Source organism: Salvelinus namaycush, chromosome 26 (assembly GCF_016432855.1).
Source record: "Salvelinus namaycush isolate Seneca chromosome 26, SaNama_1.0, whole genome shotgun sequence".
NCBI lineage: Eukaryota > Metazoa > Chordata > Actinopteri > Salmoniformes > Salmonidae > Salvelinus > Salvelinus namaycush.
Genome location: NC_052332.1, coordinates 10,677,170 through 10,700,236, shown reverse-complemented (window position 1 = coordinate 10,700,236; position 23,067 = coordinate 10,677,170). Strand labels below are relative to the sequence as shown.

The window sequence follows — 23,067 nt, the reverse complement described above, 5'->3', positions numbered from 1 at the left end:
TTCAGAACTAACTTGCTCCAGGGCAGTCAAGCTCAAGGCCTAACTCAATTTATCCTGAATAAAGTGTCTGAGCCACGAGTTGAGGACTAATGAAATCAGATACCCTCCCGCTCGGAAAGATTGTGTCATCATCATCCGCTTCATTTGAGGATAACAAGTGATTCAATATTTTATTCATCAAAAATGATAATGTTAAAATATCTATCACAATACACATTTAGTTAGGACAGCATTTGCTTTCCAAACTGTATGCTTTTAGCGTGATTATATTTTGATTGTTGTGAATGGCAAACTCACAGCCGCAACCAACCATAGACACATAGTCCGTAGATGGCAGTTTCCATTCATGTCAAGGCTGGCAGCCATTGGTAGTGTGCCCATGAGTTTAATAACAGTCAAATTGCCAGGGTTAGAGGTTCCAAAAACCCTTCTATGGGTTATACAGTATGTCTATGGCCCACAACACAACAAGCTGTTCCAGAAGGATCGAGTGAGAAAAAGGTGCTTGTGCATTGATGAGCACAGCAAAGCACACCAAAGACAGCGTTAACAATAATTCAAATCAAACTTTATTTGTCATTTGCGCCGAATACAAGAAGTATAGACCTTACCGTGAAATGCGTACTTACAAGCCCTTAACCAACAGTGCAGTTCAAGAAGAGTTAAGAAAATATTTAACAATTAAACTAAAGTGAAAAAAAATTACAAATTTAAAGTGACACAATAACATAACAATAATGAGGCTATATACAGGGGGTACAGCTATATACTGAGTCAGTGTGTGGGGGTACAGATTAGTTGAGGGTAATTTGTACATGTAGGTAGGGGTGAAGTGCATAGATAATAAACAGCGAGTAGCAGCAATGTACAAAACAATTGGAGGGGGGTCAATGTAAAAGTCCGGTGGCCATCTGATTAATCGTTCAGTAGTCTTATGGCTTGGGGGTGGAAGCTGTTAAGGAGCCTTTTGGTCCTACACTTGGTGCTCCAGTATCGCTTGCCGTGCGGTAGCAGAGAAAACAGTCTATGACTTGGGTGACTGGAGTCTCTGACAATTTTATGGGCTTTCCTCTGACACCACCTATTATATAGGTCCTGGATTGCAGGAAGCTTGGCCCCAGTGATCAAATTAAATCAAATCAAATGTTATTAGCCACATGCGCCAAATACAGTGTAGACCTTACAGTGAAATGCTTACTTACAAGCAACAATGCAGTTTCAAAAATATGAATAAAAGTAACAAGTAGTTGAAGTGCAGCAGGAAAATAACAATAGTGAGACTATATATATATAACCGGTACAGAGTCAATGTGTGGGGGCACCAGTTAGTCAAGGAAATTGTAATATGTACAGTTGAAGTCGGAAGTTTACATACACCTAAGTTGCAAAGCACAAGTCATTTTTACAACAATTGTTAACAGACAGATTATTTCACTTATCATTCACTGTATCACAATTCCAGTGGATCAGAAGTTTACATACACTGAGTTGGCTGTGCCTTTAAACCAGAAAATTATTTCATGGCTTTAGAAGCTTCTGATAGGCTAATTGACATCGTTGTAGTCAATTGGAGGTGTATCTGTGGATGTATTTCAAGGCCTACCTTCAAACTCAGTGCCTCTTTGCTTGACATCATGGGAAAATCTAAAGAAATCAGCCAAGATCTCAGAAAAACAATTCATCCTTGGGAGCAATTTCCAAACGCCTGAAGGTACCACGTTCATCTGTACAAACAATAGTACGCAAGTATAAACACCATGGGACCACGCAGCCGTCATACCTCTCAGGAAGGAGACACGTTCTGTCTCCTAGAGATGAACGTACTTTAGTGCAAAAAGTGCAAATCAATCACAGAACAACAGCAAAGGACCTTGTGAAGGTGCCGGAGGAAACAGGTACAAAAGTATCTATATCCACAGTAAAACGAGTCCTATATCGACATAACCTGAAAGGCTGCTCAGCAAGGAAAAAGCCACTGCTCCAAAACCGCCATTAAAAAGCTAGACTACGGTTTTCAACTGCAAATGAGGACAAAGATCGTACTTTTTGGAGAAATGTCCTCTGGTCTGATGAAACAAAAATAGAACTGTTTGGCCAAAATGACCATCATTAGGTTTGGATGAAAAAGGGGGAGGCTTGCAAGCCGAAGAACACCATCCCAACCGAGAAGCACAGGGTGGTAGCATCATGTTGTGGGGGTGCTTTGCTGCAGGAGGGACTGGTGTACTTCACAAAATAGATGGCATCATGAGGAAGTAAAATTATGTGGATATATTGAAACAACATCTCAAGACATCAGTCAGGAAGTTAAAGCTTGGTCGCAAATGGGTCTTCCAAATGGACAATGACCACAAGCATACTTCCAAAGTTGTGGCAAAATGGCTTAAGGACAACAAAGTCAAGACCTTAATCCTATAGAAAATGTGTGGACAGAACTGAAAAAGCGTGTGCGAGCAAGGAGGCCTACAAACCTGACTAAGTTACAGCAGCTCTGTCAGGAGGAATGGGCCAAAATTCACCCAACTTATTGTGGGAAGCTTGTGAAAGGCTACCCGAAACGTTTGACCCAAGTTAAATAATTTAAAGGCAATGCTACAAAATACTAATTGAGTGCATGTAAACTTCTGACCCACTGGCAATGTAATGAAATAAAATCTGAAATAAATAATTCTCTCTACTATTATTCTGACATTTCACATTCTTAAAATAAATAAATGGTGAACCTAACTGACTGAAGACAGGGAGTTTTAACTAGGAAAAGCGGCAGCTCCTGCCTTTAGCTCAGTGCGGATGTTGCCTGTAATCCATGGCTTCTGGTTGGGGTAAGTACGTACAGTCACTGTGGGGACGACGTCATTGATGCACTTATTGATGAAGCCAGTGACTGGTGTGGTGTACTCCTCAATGCCATTGGAAGAATCCCGGAACATATTGGAGTCTGTACTAGTGAAACAGTCCCTCATCTGCTTCATCTGACCACTTTTTTATTGACTGAGTCACTGGTGCTTCCTGCTTTAATTTATGCTTGTAAGCAGGAATCAGGAGGATAGAATTATGGTCAGATTTGCCAGATGGAGGGCGAGGGAGAGCTTTGTACGAGTCTCTGTATGTGGAGAATAGGTGGTCTAGATTTTTTTTCCCTCTGGTTGCACATTTAAAATGCTGATAGAAATTTGGTAAAAACGGATTTAAGTTTCCCTGCATTAAAGTCCCCGACCACTTGGAACGCCGCCTCTGGATGAACATTTAACTGTTTGCTTATGGAGGTATACAGCTCATTGAGTGCGGTCTTAGTGCCAGTATCCATCTGTGGTGGTATGTAGACAGCTACGAAAAATACAGATGAAATCTCTCTAGGTAGATAGTGTGGTCTACAGCTTATCATGAGATACTCTACCTCTAGACAGGGGAAGCCCAGTGACAAAGTCCAGAAAGATATGGGACCAGGGATGATGAGGGACCGGTAGATGCTGAAGAAGGCCAGAAGGAGCTTGCCGTGGAGTCTTGTTCTGGGCGCACACTGTGCATGCGGCGACAAAGGCAGAGACGTCAGGAACCATTGTGGGCCACCAGAAACGTTGTCGAAGGTAGGCTAGGGTCCGGCGGGAACCAGGGTGACAGGTTAGCCTGGAGGAATGAGCCCATTCCAGGACCCGGGACCGGACTGAGTTGGGGACAGCCAGTTATCCGGGCCCCTTTCAGGTCCAGGCTGGGAGCATTGTGCCTTGCGAACCAGGGTCTCAATACCCCAATCCACTATGGCTGCTAGGCATGAGGTAGGGAGAATTGTTTCGGTGACAGAGGAACTGTATAGGCGAGAGAGAGCGTCAGGCTTCACATTTTTGGACTCTGGGCGGTAGGTAATGGTGAAGTTGAATCTGGTAAACAACAGAGCCCACCGGGCCTGCCTGGAGTTAAGGCGCTTGGCTGTACGAAGATATTCCAGATTGTTATGGTCGGTCCAGACCAAGAATGGCTGTTCTGCTTCTTCCAGGAAGGGAAGTAGCACGTGCCTTACTGAAAACTTCAAGTAGATCATGGTATTCAGTGGAAATGACAGAAACATCCAAAGCCTTGCTGACGTCCTGAGGAAGACGTCTGGGGGAAGGCTATGCTGCTTGAAGACAGTGGGAATGGCAAAATGGGCTCCAACCCATGATGGAGCTTGTGGTCCAGTGAATAACAGGGTTAAGTTTTTGGAGCCAGAAAAACCCCAAGACAACAGGAACATGGGGAGATGCAATGAGGAGGAACTGTATGGTTTCACTGTGGTTACCGGAAATCCGTATTTGAATGGGCACAGTACAATGGGTGACTCCACCTATTGAGTGGCCGTCCAGTGCCCTAGCATCCCTAGGAACCGAGAGAGGTTGAATGGGAATACCTAGCTCAGAAGCAATAGTAGCATCCATAAAGCTTTCATCTGCCACAGATTCAATAAGCACTCGGAGAGACTTAGATTGGTCTCCCCACAGCACAAGCACAAAAAAGGTGTGCGGGTGATGGGAATTAGGGAACTCCCAATCTGACTCACCAAAGTACTTGTACCCACCAGAGACATGGGGTTTCCTAACAGGGCAGGTAGCTATGCAATGTCCTGCCCCTCCACAGTACAGACAACAGTTGGAATTCAGCCTACGTGAGCGTTCCCCAACCGAAACCTAGCTCTTCCCAATTGCATAGGCTCAGGAGAATCCAACTAACCCATCATTGATAATTCACGAGGGAGCTCGCGTGGCTTCGGATCCTCTTGGGAAAACTGCCTTCGGGAACTTCCGGATTCCTTCGAAGGTGAGCGAGCCATAGCGGATGAATGAGTGTGCTCGAGGCCAGACCTCCTCTCACTCCTGCGTTCCCTTAAGCATCCATTAATTTTAATGGTTAGGGCAATGAGGGAGTCGAGATCCACCGCCAATTCCCGAGCAGCTAGCTCATCTTTTACCACCTCAGATATTCCGTGAAGAAAGGTATCAAAGAGAGTGCCTGGAATCCGGAGTCTCTCGGTGGCCAATGTGCGAAAATCAACTGCGTTGTCTGCCACACTACGGGAATTTTGACGTAAATCAAGAAGTTTACTGGCCGCCTCTCTCCCGGATACCGGAGACTCGAATACCTTCCTCACCTCCGCCATGAATTCCTCCAGATGACAACAAAGGGTGGATTGTTGCTCCCAAACAGCCGTGGCCCAGGAGAGCGCCCTTCCAAACATTAGCGTAATAATATACGCTATCTTCGATCGGTCCGAAGGGAATGAAGATGGCTGTAGCTCAAAATAAGCGAGCACTGAGAAAGAAAGCCTCGACAGGTACCAGGATCTCCAGAATATCGCTCCGGAGGAGGTAAGCAGGGTTCTCGGGGAACCGGGGTAGGCTGTACCAACTCACCACTAAAAGGAAAAAATGTACTGGGAGGTTGGGGTCTCTCAGGGATGGCAGACAGCCTATTAGTTAACTCCCTAATTAGCTCCATAGTAGCCTTAAACCCTTGGTCGTGGCGTTCTGTCAGAGAACGAAGCCCTTCCAGAAGGTCCTGTAACAGCTCCAATGGTGGCTCCCTGCAGGGTGACAGCGTGGTGAAGCTGGTCCAAGTCTGCTGGGTCTGTCATGGCCAGTTCGTACTATCATGACACAAGGCGAGACCCAGATGCAGAAACAGGAGGCAGATGGTTGGAGTCTAAATTCAATAATCCAAAAAGGAGTAGGCAAAAGAATGGTCGTGGACAGGCAGGGGCGGGGGGCTGCCATAATCGACATCCACGTCTTCGGCACAGTTAGCATTCCCATAGAGAAAACATGGATGGTTAGTTAGCTAGCGCATCAAGACTGTATCTAGTGTATCTATTTCCCTTTTCAATCAGAGTAATACTTGAAAGAATACGATTAACAAAGGACCAAAACAATGGAAATATTGTTTATATGGATAACTGTTGTGCCACATTTCGCTAGCTAGCTAACCATCAATGTTATCTTTATAGGAATGCTAACTGCGCTAACGTCTGCGTAATTTTGCTTATACAGAATTAAAACAAACGTTGAAATTCCTCAACAGAGATGAAACATATCTTTCAGATTATGTACATTTTATTTAATACTTTTGATTCATTTAATTTATATTCAGGGCATCTCCTCCCTGTTTGTCAATGTTGCTGAAGTTGAAAAATGATTGCAAAAAATATGTCCGGGTCCTTGTTGTCAAGATACATAAGGTGAATACATTTAGTAGAATTTGAAGAATGTCTAATCTCCTTATGTAGCACCGGCAACAAGGGAAATAGCCTGTGTGGATAACGATCATTAGATCCAGTCAAAATGCGCTAGCTAGCTAATCATCCACTTTATCTCGATGGGAATTCTAACTGCAATAACGTTGTTATCCACCAGCACCAACCGTGTCCCACACACGTCCGCCTCTCCTCACACTCCTCTGGGTCACTGCAGAGGGGCTGGCCTGGGCCCAAAACTCCTCTCTGCCCTGGATGGTGTTTCCTGCTGCACTCCTCCCAGCCCCAGTCCTCCACAGCAGCACCAGTCTCAGCTCAGACACACTGGGAGACACTGGGGAGTCTGGACTGCTGCTCTCTCCTCCTACGGCAACATAACACACAGCACTGCTCAACACATTGACTCTCTGGAGGTTGGACCACTTTATTTTTTGTTGTTGCAAGATTGTATTTGATATTTTATAAACAATACAACACATACACATACAAATGACAACATCATATAAACATCAACTAATTCAACCACTAGCACACACCACTATCTCCAGGACCCGGATCACTTTCCGCCACATGTCCTGAAACTGTACCATTTTGTTTCTCTCCGTAGCGCACGCACTTTCAATATTTTAATATGAAATCATTCGATTTTCCAATTGTGTCAATGATGGCGGATTGATTGACTTGCAAGTTTTTACTATATGTTTTTTCAAGATGAGTGATGAGAAGTGTATTGTCCAGCCCGTTGTGTATCTCACTACACCCTCATATGCAATGTCTTGAAAAATGCAGACAGGCGGATTAAAAGTAAAAGTTTGTAATACTTCTGACAACCAACGTTCTAGTTCTGCCCACAAATTCCGGACTTTATAGCGTTCCCAGAAAGCATTGATTATTGAGTCATTATTCGTTCCCAGAAAGCATTGATTATTGAGTCATTATTCGTTCCCAGAAAGCATTGATTATTGAGTCATTATTCGTTTTACACTGCTGTTGTGCTGTAAAATTTGTGAATTTTGTCTCTTGTATAATAAATTATATACATGACTTTATACTGGATTAAGTGTACATTTTCATTAACTGTAATTTAATTACTTATGCTCCAACTTTCCCTCCATCTTGTGCCAACATCAGTTATTTTTAAGTCTTGGTTCCAATAGTTTATATTTTTTTCTAAGAGATTGTCAGTTGGATATTCTCTCTGCAAGGTTTTATATATCTTTCCTGTCATATGAACAAAATGTTCTGACTCAAATAGGGTTCCCTCAAGGTTGCTCTGATGTCCAAAAGATTTGAAATCAACGTTTTGTGATATGAAACTTTTAAGTTGGATGTATTTGAAACTATCTACATTGGTCAGTCCAAAATCACTTTTTAACTCTGTCATGGAAATAAATGTATTTTCTGTTACCAAGTAATTTACGGTTTCTATGCCTTTAGTTTTCCACGTGGACTGAATTAACAGTGAATACTGAAATTCTATACAAGGATTGTTCCATAAGGTTGTGGTTTTAGGGTTGGACCACTTTAAAACACAGTGTAAGCGCCATCCACACAATTGTTTACCTATTGTTGTCAAAGATATGAGTAGGAAAAGCGTGAGATAATCAGCAACATTCAGTCCAGTTTATTGCCATCAGATAATAAAGTCTTGATTGGTTCTTGAGGCTTGGCTCTGAACATTCTAGTTCCAAAGATCAGTGACAATGACAAAATCACCAACTCAACTGAGGATCAACTTAGATCATAGATCACATTATATACTTTACTGTTACCTGCTGGCAATAAACTTTACTGCATGTTGGGGATTCTGATGCCAGCAACCACTCCAGCTCACTCCAGCTAGATTAACAACGTCAGCCCTGCCATTCAGACCAGCAAACCTCTGGTTACTGGCCCACCACTCTAATCTTGACGTTACCACCACCCCCTAGTGCCACTCCCTGTAGATAAGAGATGGGTGCGCACAGGAAAAGTAACAGCCTTTTTTTGTATCTTTTTTTAAACATTAATTTATTGATATACAGTATGTTTTAGTAACTTGATAAGCACTGTTCAAGTAACAAGCATTGAACAATAAACACATGCATCACTCATCAATCCTTCACTGTAGAGATATGTTTAAAGTTTCAACATGAAACATACAGTATGTCTGTGCACTTGGATTGATTAAAACATATACATATTGTGGGGTAAATACAGTGCAGTTCTCTCTCTGCCAATAGTAAACCTTCTCCAACACTGAGTAAACGTCTCACTCATCTTTAGAGTTGTCAGTCTCTGACTCTCCCAGGTCCTCCAGCCTACCTGGCAGAACACCCCTAACAAGCCTATCCATTCTAAAAGTGTGCAGGGCAAGGTCACTTATCTACCTTGGTTTGGAATTTTGTTCAAATTTTCATCAAGACCTTTACAGACGTCCCTCCCCCTCCTTCTCTAGACCCAGTAGACAGGACCAGACTCTGACCGGTATTCCCCATGTTCACCATGACACACACCACGGTCCAGTGGACAGTAGATCTGATCTGGTTCTACACATGGACTGTGATGGTGAATCCTATCAGATTGTGAAGAAGCCAACTTGATGAGTTTCTCCTGACCCAGCCCAACCTAACTCACTAAGTGGAGGTTCCTCCATGCTCTTTCTTCTCTTCAGTGGAAGTTTGGGGTCACTTCCCCCACTGCAACATACCACAGGACACTGGTCAACATACTGACTCATCAGAGACCCATTTAAGATGGTTGTTAAATAATGTTGGATCTTATTTGGCGTCAACATTTAGACATCATCTAAGAATTTTCCTCAACAGAGAATAAACATCTTTCAGATTATGTGCATTTTATTTAATATTTTTGATAAATGTAATTTCTCTTTAGGACATCTCCTCCCTGTTCGTCAATGTGCCGGAAGTTGAAAAACAATCGCAATAAATATGTCCTTGTCGGGATACATAAGGTGAACACATTCAGTAGATTTTGATGAATGTCTATTCACCTTATCTAGCCTGGCAACAAGGGAAATAGCCTGTGTGGATACAGGAAATAGCCTGTGTGTATCTAATGGAAATAGACCATTAGATACAGTCAAAATGAGCTAGCAAGTCACTAGATCTGGGCTTAAGTCCTGGTCGGGGATACCTCCCGAATTCACTATGATATCTTTCAAATTCTGTGCACTTTAGTACATAGTTTTGACAAATGTAATTCACATTTACTGATGGTTTTGCTTGTGTGTCAATGGGCCGGAAGTTGAAAGACAAACACACGATAATGCAACCTACTTCGGGAGCATTTGGGGAGAGTATTGTTAAATGTAAGCAAACAGATATACTTTGAGCCTTGAAGACACACTGCTGTTCACAAGGCCAACTACTTCTTTATAGTATTAGTGTCATTGGTACAAAACAGCCAAATAAGTATTTAACCACCCAATATCCCTCCTGATCATCCATTATCTACGATGGAGTCATGAATAATGATCATGTAAAACAAAATAGTGATTTGAAGGTAGTGATAACTCAACTATCTGGCACATTATCCAATTAAATGCCAGTGAGATGTAATATGCATCAGAGGGGTATGAGCGTTCATCACATGTATTACTAATGAGAATCAAATGCTTTAGGACATCAAGCCAAGAGTGATTGTGATATGCATGATAACTAGTTCATATTGAGAATTAATATTGTCTATTAATCCTACCTACTGTACATGAGAAAGTAGGAGTGTGCTGTACAAGGAAACAGACTGGTTGTTATCATTTAGATGTTCATAAACATGTACTGTAGTGTACAGCACTTACCTCTGACCAATAAACCCACTGCAGCCTCCTTCTGTTCTCCATGGATGACCTCTTAAGTGAGAAAAGATCCAGAGAGCACTCTGTTTATTTAATAGGACGCTTATAAATGTGGTATGACTTTGTTAAGCATTTGTGTAGAGCTTACAAATGAATGCCTTATAAAGCCTTTTTATGTCTGTTTAATAAAATGTGACCAAAGTTACAAGTGTAACCGAACTGGGTCACAATGTCTAAAAGACTTCATAGCATCTTGTTGGTTGTGGTTATAATTACAACTATAATTAATTATATATAAAACACAGACACCTCCAACAGCAGTCATTAACTTATTTATTATACTGAATTTACAAAATGAAAAGTAAAAGCAAGACTTGAATAAACAGTATTGTACATTTTTATTCCTGTATTTAATGATCTTCTTTAGATGGGGTTGACTTTTTGAAAAGTGTTCCACTGTACACAAGGCTGATGAAGTTACGAACCTTTTTAAAAACACCCAGAAGATAAAGTGGACTTTCCGGTGTCGGGGAACGGAAGGAAGGTTTGGACACAACCTCTTTACTGCCAATGAGATGCAGGGAACCCAGCTTAGCCATAACAACACCCAGACTTTTACTGGTACATGAGGGGGAATAGATGGTAGAAACTAACTGATAATACTCCGCCATCTTGTGCTTCTACATGCTTATTATGAGAATGGTCTTACTACAGTCTATAGCAACTAAACATCTCTCAATGTTTCTATCCCATACATACACTTAAAATAACAGTTGCATATTTAACAGTTAATCCCCACCATGGTTTAAAATGGAGCCTTTGGAGATGAAAAACTCAAATGTTTGTCGGAGGAGGATCTCAGTGACTTTCCCTTGACCGCTAACACTGAGATCAGAGTTCACTCCAGGTTTAGGATCAGATAAACAAACAATCTCAAGGTTAACCAGTTGGGCGATGAATAAATCTGACCCTGCATCAGTGGTTAAGGGAGACTTAAGACCTCCTCAAAATGTAACCTGTCCAGGTACACAGCTCTCAGACCAGCCTCTCTGTTGAACACAGACCACTAATAACAGGAACACATCTGATGTAGGCCTAAATGCCAACTTTTTCACTGACAGCACTTTGTCAGATACAATTTTTATAAGGCATTCAAGTTTAGCTTTCATATCTTTAAACGGTCATTTAGAAATAGTAATGGTCACATAATGTCTAAATCACCATATTGGGTTTTGTACTGAGTGAGGAGGGTACATCTCACCATTTCACAAACATCCTTTTTAGACAAAGAGGGGATAAAAACACAGCTAACCGAATGGAGACACTTTATATTTTGACACATCAATATAAGGAAGCGTTAAACATCGCTGCCGTCTAAACATGACCAGTAGTCATTGTTGTTAAACACCTGTAGGAGGGTTGGCGGAGAGAGAAGTTCCTTTAATGTTTTATGAGCCAATGTCAAACAGTGGTATTCTTTACCCCAGACCACACAGAGCAGCGTGACCCATTCCAATACCCCTCAATACGAACTCATTCAACAAATGGAAACTAACACAACGGTGACTTCAACGTGGTGATTTGTAACCGTGATGACCGAAATATTACAAAATAATTTTAAAAAGCAAAAGTCAATCTCTTCGGTTTGGAATGAAATTCTTACAGTATCGAAGAAAGAAAAAAAAACATTCACCTTCATTGTCACTGAATGATATGATGCTAGGTATCGTACAGGGCGGGGTAGATAGGAAAGTAATATAAATACTTCAGGGTTGAGTAAAGTATAGCATTGCCCCCTTAAGAACAGAAAAACAGACAGTCCACAGTATTGACAGATGCCCACACAGTGTGAGGGTTATCTTTGGGGTCGAGGGGTGTGTGTGTGTGGAGGGAGGAGGTGATGGGGTCACAGGTTTACCTGAAGGGGCACCCTGCTCTCTCCCTACACCCATGGGTGCGGTGGGTGGCAACAAAAGGCATGCTGAACTGAGGGAAGGTGTATATAAACTCCCCTGGCCAGAGGATGGGGGTAGCAAAGGAGAGGGGAGCCAGCGGGGGGGGGGACAGACATTGGGCTGTATGGCGTGGTAATGGAGGGCAATATGGGGGTAGTTGGAATTATCTGGGGCAAATTGGTAATGTGGGGCAACTGAGGGCTGATACAGGAGCATTGGATGGTAGTGTGAGGGAAGGTTGGGGGCAGATAGCTAATGTTGAGAGCAGCTAAAGGGCAGCGGGGTTAGAAGGTCTTCCTGTGGATGGCCCGTGCTCTGTCCTCCTCATACTCCTTCTTACTGACCCACATCTTCTTAAAGGTGTCCAACGACGCCAGGATGGAGCCACTACACAGAACACAAGAGGGATGAGAGGTGAGTGAGTGCAGGTTGTAAATCACAGCTGGCCTGGTATATTGTTTGCTGCCTCCAGCCATTAGGGATTCAGTTTCAATGACTCAATATTTTGGACAAAAACAGACAAATGTCAACACATTTAAATTAGCAAGGGCAATGATCACAAATGACTCATAACGTGACTAATAGGCTAGGTTATCTATTTGTGTGGCCATTTATTTAGCGAGCTACAAACACGGAGCCTAATGTTAGCTAGCTATCTTCTGGGACGATGTCATGTCATTGGACGAATGGTTGAGTGGCCGACTTTTTCACCCCCATGTCGTTTTTCTGTTGCTACAGCTAGAGATGCAGGTGTCATTTGGTTAGCTAGCAAGAAATGTGAATCACTTTGCTAGCTAGCTATGCTGAACTTGAACGACTGTTATCCACAGTTAGCATATGTCTTAGTTGTCCATCCAATGTGTTTGGCATCGCTCAAAATGGGCAGGGAGGCAGGCAAGTTCCCATTCAGTTATTCAAATGTCGGTTGGGACCAGCATGCATTGGGTGACAAGCATGCATCGGCAGGCAAGCTGCAGAATGGCGAGCAGGCTACCATTCCCCATCGTTTAACAGTGCTATTTTGACGGCCAACCTCAAGCGGAAAATTGAGAGGGTTTATCTACTGTTCACTCGTTAGATTTTAGCTCATCTCGCTCTGGCTAACATTAGTTGTTCATCTTGTTGATGTGGATAGGAAACTGAGGGAGAGAGAGCCTAACTTTTCATGGTTGTTTGATCAATAGGACTGTAAAGTTCCCAAATGTAAGAGGACTCCCGTGGTGTTTACATATTTGCAGAAATCAATTCAGGTGTATTTTGTGGCTTTCGGCGAATGCGTTCTAATGATCTAAAGTCGCGCTTTTGCAACTGCCTGTAAACACACAGTCCAGTTCAAAGTGAATGATGGCTGCAGTAGGCCTACAGTAGCTCTGATTGGCAATGGCGCACCGGTCTGTGTAGAGTCCGGTCCTGGACAAGACAGATGTTTTATTAGGTTTTATTTACTGCAGTATCTATTAATTTTCCAAACGCACGGCCGCTTTCCCACTCTATATTGCTATAGAATTTTCACAAATGCCTCACTCTAAGTCATTCCCAAGCATTCTATGAAAGTATGAACACTTAGATATGGTACATTTTCAAGTTATCTTGTCAGAAATTGTAAAAATATTAACAGATTTTAATACGACTTCATGTTGCTAAAACACTGTCAGTTCCACTTTAAAGACAGCCCGCGTCATGGTTTATGAAAACATATAAAACGCGCAGGAATTCGTGGTAGAAAGGTAGCTCCAGTAAATGGGGCATAACTTTTGAATGGTTTAGGCTAGAGACATATGGTTTTCAGCGATGTAAAAGGCACAAGCATGACCGCCACTGTGCTCTGTTTTTCCTCTATGGCACTCAGGAGCTGCGTGACAGCGGAGCCTAGTCAGACTGGTCTGTGCTCTTGGTTCTAAACAGGCGAAATGAAAAGACACTATGTATCCACTTTGCTTGAGCTGCTCCAATAATTACACAAATGTAACAGAAGACTTGTTCCTGCATACCCCGGCTCGCCATCGCGGCTAAATTACATTTAAAGATGCACAGAAAGAGTGGACGGGGAGACGCAGGTGAGTAATGGTTGGTAGAGGATGCGGCTGGCTGATCACAGGGGACACACGTGATTTTGAATGGAACGCTGATTCTGATCTGACGTCATTCTATTCCCTTATTAGAATGCGTAGGGATGCATTTTGTGCTCAGTCAATGATTTCCATAATTTTTTTCTTTTTTTTTTCTTTGGATCTACATGGACAGCCTATTCTGAGATCAAAAACGGCGAACACCTCCAATAAGCGACGAGTTTGCATCCCTGGTGTGTGTGTGGTGTGGTGATCTCTTACCCAATCCACGTGGAGTACAACCTCTCCTGAGGGGCGGAGATCTGGACATGAAACAGAGCGAGGGAGACAGAAAGTCAGCAGGGGCTTGCTGACGTGACAACATCCTGCCAACATATGCTAAAAACATCAGGCTTACATACTAACATGCTGAGCTCTGGCCAAGAAGAGGCCCCTGGGCATGAACTTGTTAGCTACTATACCTTGATTTTCACGTCTTTGGGAGCGAGCTTCTTCACTTCGCTTAGTAGCCTGTCACCGAAGCCTACAGCAGAAAAGACTATGTTAGCTAACAGGGTGTATGTGTTTCTGTGCAATGCTGAGCTAAGGAGCCTTAAACCACATGAGAAAACACCCACTTCCCATTCACAACACACTGGTATTAGTTGATGTTGAACAGTCAGTGTGTGTGCGTGTGTAACCTTTGAGCAGTGTGGATCCTCCAGACAGTACGATGTTGGAGAAGAGTGTGCGTCGGAGATCCATGTCAGACTTCTGGATGGCGAAGGCCAGCACTTCATGGATGCCCTCGCTCTCATCTCCGATCAAGTCTGGCCTGAACAGCAGTTCTGGTGCTCGGAACCGGGCTGGACCAATCTGGACAGGGGGGGCAGAGGTCAAAAGTCAAAGTTAGGGTCAACTGGGTGTCAGAGATTAGGCTCAGGGTCATCATGGTGATTATGATGTTGTTGATGTTTGTAATCCTTCAAAAGAAAACAAAAAAGGTGTGTGTGTTAAATACTAACATCCAGCGTGCTGCCGTCGGGGAGGGTGTACTGGGCCTTATCGGTCTCCAGAGTCTCATCCTTCTGGGGGTTCAGGGACAGGTAGCAGGCTCTCTGAGGACAGAAACACACACATTATCGACACATTCCTATCGACAGCTATAGAGCCCTGCGTTTCTTTTCGTTTGGTGACACACGTGTGTGTGTGGGTCACACGCGCACACAATCCGTCCCGTACCTCTTTGATGGTGCGAACCACCTCAAATTCGGCGGAGGTGTGAAAGTCGTAGCCCTCCTTGCGTAGCAGCAGTCGGAGGTAGCGGGACACGTCCCTGCCAGCGATGTCCACCCTCATGATGGAGTGGGGGATGGCAAAGCCCTCGTAGATGGGCACTGCGTGGGTCACTCCGTCACCCGAATCTAACACCACCCCTGTGGTGCGCCCTGTCGCATAGCTGAGCAAGAGAGGGATGCAAGTATAACATACACACAAAAGCGTGAGTGAGACACTACCACACTACCACACACACAAACACACAGTGAAACATACTCACAGACTGAGGACTGCCTGCATGGAGATAAAGAGGGCGGGGACGTTGAAGGTCTCGAAGAAAACCTCAGCCGCCTTCTCCCTGTTCTTACTGGGGTTCAGGGGAGCTTCAGTCAACAGGACAGGGTGCTGGAGGGAAAGAGAGAGAAGGACAGTTTTATCATCTGTGACTAAAGCCAGTGGCCGTGGCTACTGAAGAAAGCATGTGGTCGACTGTTCTGCAATGACCACCAAAACAAGGAATGAGGTTATGAAAGAGAGAGGAGAGCTCACCTCCTCTGAGAAGGTCTGCAGCTGTTCCTTGGAGTAGACGTACTGCCAGATCCTCTCCATGTCGTTCCAATCCTTCACTATGCCGTGCTCCATGGGATACCTCACTGACAGCAACCCTCTGTGCTCCTGAGAGGGGAGGGGTAAGAGAAGGGTTAGATAGAGGCTTGTTGAGACAGGCCCATTCATAGTGTGTGTGTGTGTGTGTGTGTGTGTGTGTGTGTGTGTGTGTGTGTGTGTGTGTGTGTGTGTGTGTGTGTGTGTGTGTGTGTGTGTGTGTGTGTGTGTGTGTGTGTGTGTGTGAGGAAGCCTATGGTGTGAAGCCTACCTCTGCTTTGGGTCCGATGAAGAGGTCCCCCTCCAGGGCTCCTGCCATCACGCGCACATGCTTGGGACGGCCCACACTGGATCACGCACACAGTGGAACACAACAGTCATGAACACAACACAAATACCTTGGATGCCACCTGACTGAATATCAGTGGTGTGTTGTTGTTGTAGGATAAGTAAAAATTGAGGTCTTACTAGTTGGGGAAGCAGTATTTGGGGATCTGGTCTCCAGCAAAGCCAGCTTTGACAACGCCTGAACCCTGGGGAGAGAAAGAACGATATAGGTAAATAGGAGTCGAAATTAAAACAGAGAGGAGAGGAGAGAAATGGGTCCATATTGAGCTAAAAACTGCTTGTGTTGTCTGTCCTCACCCAATGCAATTAACACTCCTCATATGTGTGTGTGTGTGTGTCTCACAAGACACCGCCTGAAGCTGAAGAAGGCATCATCCCTCTCTGGATGAGATATTACACTTTGCAGCCTTTGTCTGCTGGGTCATGGCAGCATCACAGTCCCTTCTTTATAATTCAACTTTTCATAAGGGTTTGAGTACCATTCTAGTAAAACAGTATGCTACTTGTATAGCTTTAAAAACAGAGCCCATGACAAGCCTCTGGGCTAATCAGGGCAACAGATGACACAGGTAGTACTACGTTGACAACAACCTGCAAGGTCGGGTACACTCATTCAGGATAAATAATCTAGCAAAGAAAATTGAAAATGCAATTTCAAGTAGGTTTTTTGGGGGATTGAAGTTGTTCATTTTTAGACTGGTATGCCCTAAGGCGCATGATCAGTGACTGATGGCGATAGTTAGCGATTGCTAATGCTGCTAGCTAGCTAATTTCTCTGGCAATGCAGGGCTAGCATCAGGGTCGTTCCACTTCAAAAAGCATAAGAAAATGGATTGACACCCACCATCTCAGATTGCTCTTAAAATGCTGATGTAGCTACTAACAGATACGATTAGCATTCCCTAAAAATCCCCCCAAAATTGTCAAAATCAATCCACATACACCCCACGCCAATCCCACTCCAACAACCAGTAAACAGTATAAGTTATGTATGTTAGACAAGTAGTATGAAGCTGTGACTTTGAGTATTGCTTCTCCATACTATGTAATGTATTCCCTGTAAATCTGGTGATGTTTTTCCTCCTGTTCGGAGAATGTGTAATTGAAGTCGCTTGCAATATTTACCATTATACCAAGTTGACCACTAGATGTCGTTGTTTCTGCTATACCGCCACACTATCCATTTGGCTGGTCTCTTGTGTGTATTAAATATATCACAACATTTCCTTTGCAACTTTAGATGGTAAACCAATCGATTTAGCTCAATTCAAGCCAGTCCTCCATGAAAGCAATTCAGTTTTCCCATCTCTTAGCAACCTTATACTTCAACCCAACTCTCCTTGAATAGACCAACAAGCGGCCGCTCTCTGAGAGGGCTATCCCTATTCAATTCCCATATGAATAATTTTTCGACCAAAATGTTGATGGATAAATGGGCTAAAATAAAACAATACAAATGGGCTAAAATGTTGTGACAACCCTCATAAAATAATGAATTGCATGGCAGTCTTATGTTTTCCAAAACAATGATCAGGAAACAGCTCTATATGTATGTGATTAGTGACATTTACCAACAACAACAAAAAACACCAATTGCAAAACACTATACAGTGTGTGTTTGGGACTTTCACCATTGAAGACCATCAGAGACAATAACATTGAAACCATTAGAACTGCTCTAGTCGAATAGTTAGCTTGTTCATCAGGAATGGTCTAACAAAAATTGCCAATTTGGGTGCAATCAAATAGCTTAATTTCTCCAAGACAAAATTAGATTTTATGAAAAGAATGTTTCAGGAATGTCAATCCTATCGGTTTCTAACTACTGAAAAAAATATCAGAACAATCGGAGATGGTGGGTGTCATGGCTTGCTGAAATGACATGGAACGACTCAGCATAGATGGCTAGCCGTTAGCAAGCCAAGGTGGGGTTCGTCTCCCGGCGAAATAATGTGTCTAGCCGGTGTTGCAGCTAGTTACCTAGTAGCTGATGCGACTATAATTTCATCATGTGCATCTTGTTATTCTTCCAGCACAGAAAATATGATGGAGATGTGAGATGTAGGTAGCGTTATACAGCGTTTAAATGAAAAACCACGTAACGTAAGCTGGATAGCTAGCATTAGCAAGCTGGTTCTGCAGCACACAAGTTAGCTAGCAAGCTATGCAATGTAACAAAACTAAATCGACAAAGAGACATTCTACACGACATCCACATGGGAAGAGCTAACTAGCTAGGCGCAACTGGAATATATTGATGAATAGCAGGCTAGTACACAGTATTCAATAATGTCAGCTAACAAAGCTTCCAACACAATAAGCTAGCTAACCTTCCTGGCTAGTCATTTAGCGGGCAAGTCAGGGTGTGGGTGAGTGACATCATACTTACATTATCGATCACAACCGGCTGGTTAGCTATAATGTCATAGGACTCCATGACGAACTGATTGTTTAAGATATGTTTCAATTATTCCTTCAATAAAATGTGGCCTATTGGATATTTTAAACATGTAAATAACGCCCTGTCACTCTGGGCTCATCCGACTCGCTGCCGATGCTTGCTTTGATCACAACCTAACGTTGTGTCTGGTTGTCTAGACGGACACTGGCAACAGCCAATCGCAATGCTGCCAGCTAGAGCTTACGTGCTCACTGTTAAACCCTCTATTCAGGGTTGTCAGCGTGTGCACAGTTTTGGCTGGCTGGCTTTTCCATCATCTTCATGAATACGTTTATCTTCAGCTAAATCAACTTTGCTCCCTTTACAAAATGACTAGATGAGCATTAGAGAAGTTATATTTATGTGAATGTTTTTGAAATCATGGTTAATTAGCATTGGTAATTAGCTCTTACTGAATATGTGTAGTGTATCTGTCGTAAATTTCAGAACACCCCAAAATGTTTAGATTTTTTTTTAAATGACAGTGTTTCTTTCCCTTTAAGAATAAAGTCTCTGTAATCAGAAGGACTGTTGTGTATTTTTGGCACTGATGTATGGATTTTTGGCGGTCAGTAGGACAGTCAGACCTCTGAGAAGCAAGCAAGAAAAAGCAAGACCTAGAAAGAATAACGCGATGACTTTGGCGATTTCCCTTCAAAATAAAAGTATTATAATGAAGATGGTAAAAAATTATACAAATGTAAAAAATTCGTTACATTTTGTGAGGAAATGTTAGCACTTACAATTTTGTTTAACCAGTTAAATTAAACTAAATGTCATCGAAAATGTAATCTACATAATACCCAAAAGTAATTATCATGAGAGGGCAAAAAACAACTAGTAATGCTGTATACTCAAAGAAAGTAAAAATAGCTGAAATACACAATACAAATATAATAAAAATATGAAATATGATGTATTTCTATTCAACAAAACTGTATGAATAAGGCTTGAAATTACAGTTGAAGTCAGAAGTTTACATACACCTTAGCCAAATACATTTAAACTCCGTTTTTCACAATTCCAGTAAAAAGTCCCTGTTTTAGGTCAGTTAGGATCACCACTTTATTTTAAGAATGTGAAATGTCAGAATAATAGTAGAGAGAATTATTTATTTCAGCTTTTATTTCTTTCATCACATTCCCAGTGGGTGAGACGTTTACATACACTCAATTAGTATTTGGTAGAATTGCCTTTAAATTGTTTAACTTGGGTCAAACATTTCAGGTAGCCTTCCACAAGCTTCCACAATAAGTTGGGTGAATTTTGACCCATTACCCCTTACAAAGCTGGTGTAACTGAGTCAGGTTTGTAGGCCTCCTTGCTTGCACATGCTTTTTCAGTTCTGCCCACACATATTCTATGGGATTGAGGTCAGGGCTTTGTGATGGCCACTCCAATACATTGACTTTGTTGTCCTTAAGCCATTTTGCCACAACTTTGGAAGTATGCTTGGGGTCATTGTCCATTTGGAAGACCCATTTGCGACCAAGCTTTAACTTCCTGACTAATGTTGTGAGATGTTGCTTCAATATATCCACATAATTTTACTTCCTCATGATGCCATCTATTTTGTGAAGTGCACCAGTCCCTCCTGCAGCAAAGCACCCCCACAACACGATGCTGCCACCCCGTGCTTCACGGTTGGGATGGTGTTCTTCGGCTTGCAAGCCTCCCCCTTTTTCCTCCAAATGTAACAATGGTCATTATGGCCAAACAGTTCTATTTTTGTTTCATCAGACCAGAGGACATTTCTCCAAAAAGTACGATATTTGTTCCCATGTGCAGTTGCAAATCGTTGTCTGGCTTTTTTATGGCGGTTTTGGAGCAGTGGCTTCTTCCTTGCTGATCAGCCTTTCAGGTAATGTAGATATAGGACTTGTTTTACTGTGGATATAGATGCTTTTGTACCAGTTTCCTCCAGCATCTTCACAAGGTCCTTTGCTGTTGTTCTGGGATTGATTGTCACTTTTCCCACCAAAGTACGTTTATCTCTAGGAGACAGAACGTGTCTCCTTCCTGAGTGGTATGACGGCTGCTTGGTCCCATGGTGTTTATACTTGCGTACTATTGTTTGTACAGATGAACATGGTACCTTTACGCATTTCGAAATTGCTCCCAAGGATGAACCAGACTTGTCTACAATTTTTTTTGTCTGAGGTCTTGGCTGATTTCTTTTGATTTTCCCATGATGTCAAGCAAAGTGGCAGTGACTTTGAAGGTAGGCCTTGAAATACATCCATAGGTACACCTCCAATTGACTCAAATGATGTCAATTAGCCTATCAGAAGCTTCTAAAGCCATGACATCATTTTCTGGAATTTTCCAAGCTGTTTAAAGGCACAGTCAACTTAGTGAATGTAAACATCTGACCCACTGGAATTGTGATACATTGAATTATAAGTTAATTAATCTGTCTGTAAACAATTGTTGGAACAATTACTTGTGTCATGCACAAAGTAGATGTCTTAACCAAATTGCCAAAACTATAGTTTGTTAACAAGAATTTTGTGTAGTGGTTGAAAAACGACTTAATGACTCCAACCTAAGTGTATGTAAACGTACGACTTCAACTGTATGTACACTATATATACAGTATTATGTGGACACCTCTTCAAATTAGTGGATTTGGCTATTTCAGCCACACCCGTTGCTGATAGGTGTATAAAGTTAAGTACACAGCCATGCAATCTCAATTGATACTTTTTTTTGTAAAGTGGCATTACTGAAGTGCTCAGTGACTTTCCCCGTGACCCCGTCATAGGAGTCCAACAAGTCAGTTCATAAAATTTCTGCCCTGAGCTAGAGCTGCCCCAGTCAACTGTAAGTGTTGTTATTGTGAAGTGGAAACGTCTAGGAGAAACGTAAAAATCATCTGTCCTCGGTTGCAACACCCACTACCGAGTTCCATACTTCCTCTGGAAGCAAAGTCAGCACAATAACTGTTTGTCGGGAGCGTCATGAAATGTGTTTCCATGGCCGAGCAGCCGCACACAAGTCTAAGATCACCGTGCTCAATGCCAAGTGTCGGCTGGAGTGGTGTAAAGCTTGCACCATTTGACTCTGGAGCAGTGTAAAAGTGTTCTCTGAGGTGATGAATCCCGATTCACCATCTGTCAGTCCGATGGACGAATCTGGGTTTGGCGGATGCCAGGAGAACGCTACCTGACCCAATGCATAGTGTCAACTGTAAAGTTTGGTGGAGGAAGAATAATAGTCTGGGGCCGTTTTATATGGTTCGGGCCCCTTAGTTCCAGTGAAGGGAAATCTTAATGCCACAGCATACAATGACATTCCAAACGAATCTGTGCTTCCAACTATGTGGCAAAAGTTTGGGGAAGGCCTTTTCCTGTTTCAGTTTGACAATGCCCCTGTGCTCAAAGCGGGGTCCATACAGAAATGGTTTGTCGAGATTGGTGTGGAAGAACTTGACTGGCCTGCACAGAGTCCTGACCTCAACCCCATCGAACACCTTTGGGATGAATTGGAACGCTGACTGCGAGCCAAGCCTAATCTGCCAACATCACTGCATGACCTCACTAATGCTCTTGTGGCTGAATGGAACCAAGTCCCCGCAGTGTTCCAACATCTACTGGAAAGCCTTCCCAGAGGTGTGGAGGCTGGTATAGGGGGGACCAACTCCATATTAATGCCCATGATTTTAGAATGAGATGTTCGACGAGCAGGTATCCACATACTTTTGGTCATGTAGTATATATATATATATATATATATATATATATATATATATATATATATATATATATATATATATACAGTGTCAGTGAAAATTTGGACACCTACTCATTCCAGGGTTTTTCTTTATTTTTACTATTTTCTACATTGTAGAATAACAGTGAAGACATCAAAACTATGAAATAACACATATGGAATCATGTAATAACCAAAAATGTGTTAAACCAATTAAAATATATTTTATATTGTGATTCTTCAAAGTAGCCACTCTTTGCCTTGATGACAGCTTTGCTGCTCATTTTGCAGCCATTAAAGAGTGGCCAATCAGCTTAAATGCAGTATGTTTTTCATATTGGACATAGATATTGCACCATAGACAAGTACCTGTACAAAACAGATGAGTTTGAACAAAAACCTAGGTCATAGGAAGTGTTTCTGGACCTTCAGTGATCTAGTCATTCTGTATTGCTGAAGCGTTACAGATTGCGCAATAGAAATGTAAAGATAATTTCCGATTGAGCCGATATGTGCAGCGTTTACTGTCAATGCAGTCTTCACTAACACAGGAATATTGCCTTTAAATGTCAATAGCGCTGTAACGCTGAACTTCTGCGATACAGATTGAATAGAACCCTTCCTGTGGTCAAACAGCTTAAAGTGTATTCTAGAGTCACTAGAATACA

General features: G+C 42.5%; 1 protein-coding gene across 1 annotated transcript; it reads right to left on the bottom strand.

Moving 5' to 3' along the window:
* Positions 1 to 10,331: 10,331 nt before the first annotated feature.
* On the bottom strand, positions 10,332 to 18,837 carry LOC120020972 (beta-centractin-like). The gene is made up of 11 exons (XM_038964644.1): positions 18,638 to 18,837; positions 16,369 to 16,433; positions 16,172 to 16,247; positions 15,847 to 15,972; positions 15,578 to 15,702; positions 15,262 to 15,478; positions 15,045 to 15,137; positions 14,721 to 14,895; positions 14,502 to 14,563; positions 14,302 to 14,342; positions 10,332 to 12,358 (listed from the first exon to the last, which is right to left on the bottom strand). The coding sequence occupies exons 1-11, from the start codon at positions 18,683 to 18,685 to the stop codon at positions 12,256 to 12,258; spliced, it is 1,131 nt and encodes a 376-aa protein (XP_038820572.1). The 5' UTR covers positions 18,686 to 18,837; the 3' UTR covers positions 10,332 to 12,255.
* Positions 18,838 to 23,067: the final 4,230 nt, after the last annotated feature.

What these genes read in the sequence shown, in the direction of transcription:
- LOC120020972 (XM_038964644.1), bottom strand. Translation starts at nt 18,685, where the DNA reads ATGGAGTCCTATGACATTATAGCTAACCAGCCGGTTGTGATCGATAAT. An exon ending in TCATCGGACCCAAAGCAGAG is followed by an intron (nt 15,973 to 16,171) that starts GTAGGCTTCACA and finishes CTCCCCTCTCAG; the next exon opens with GAGCACAGAGGGTTGCTGTC. An exon ending in AGGATCCACACTGCTCAAAG is followed by an intron (nt 14,564 to 14,720) that starts GTTACACACGCA and finishes TTTCTGCTGTAG; the next exon opens with GCTTCGGTGACAGGCTACTA.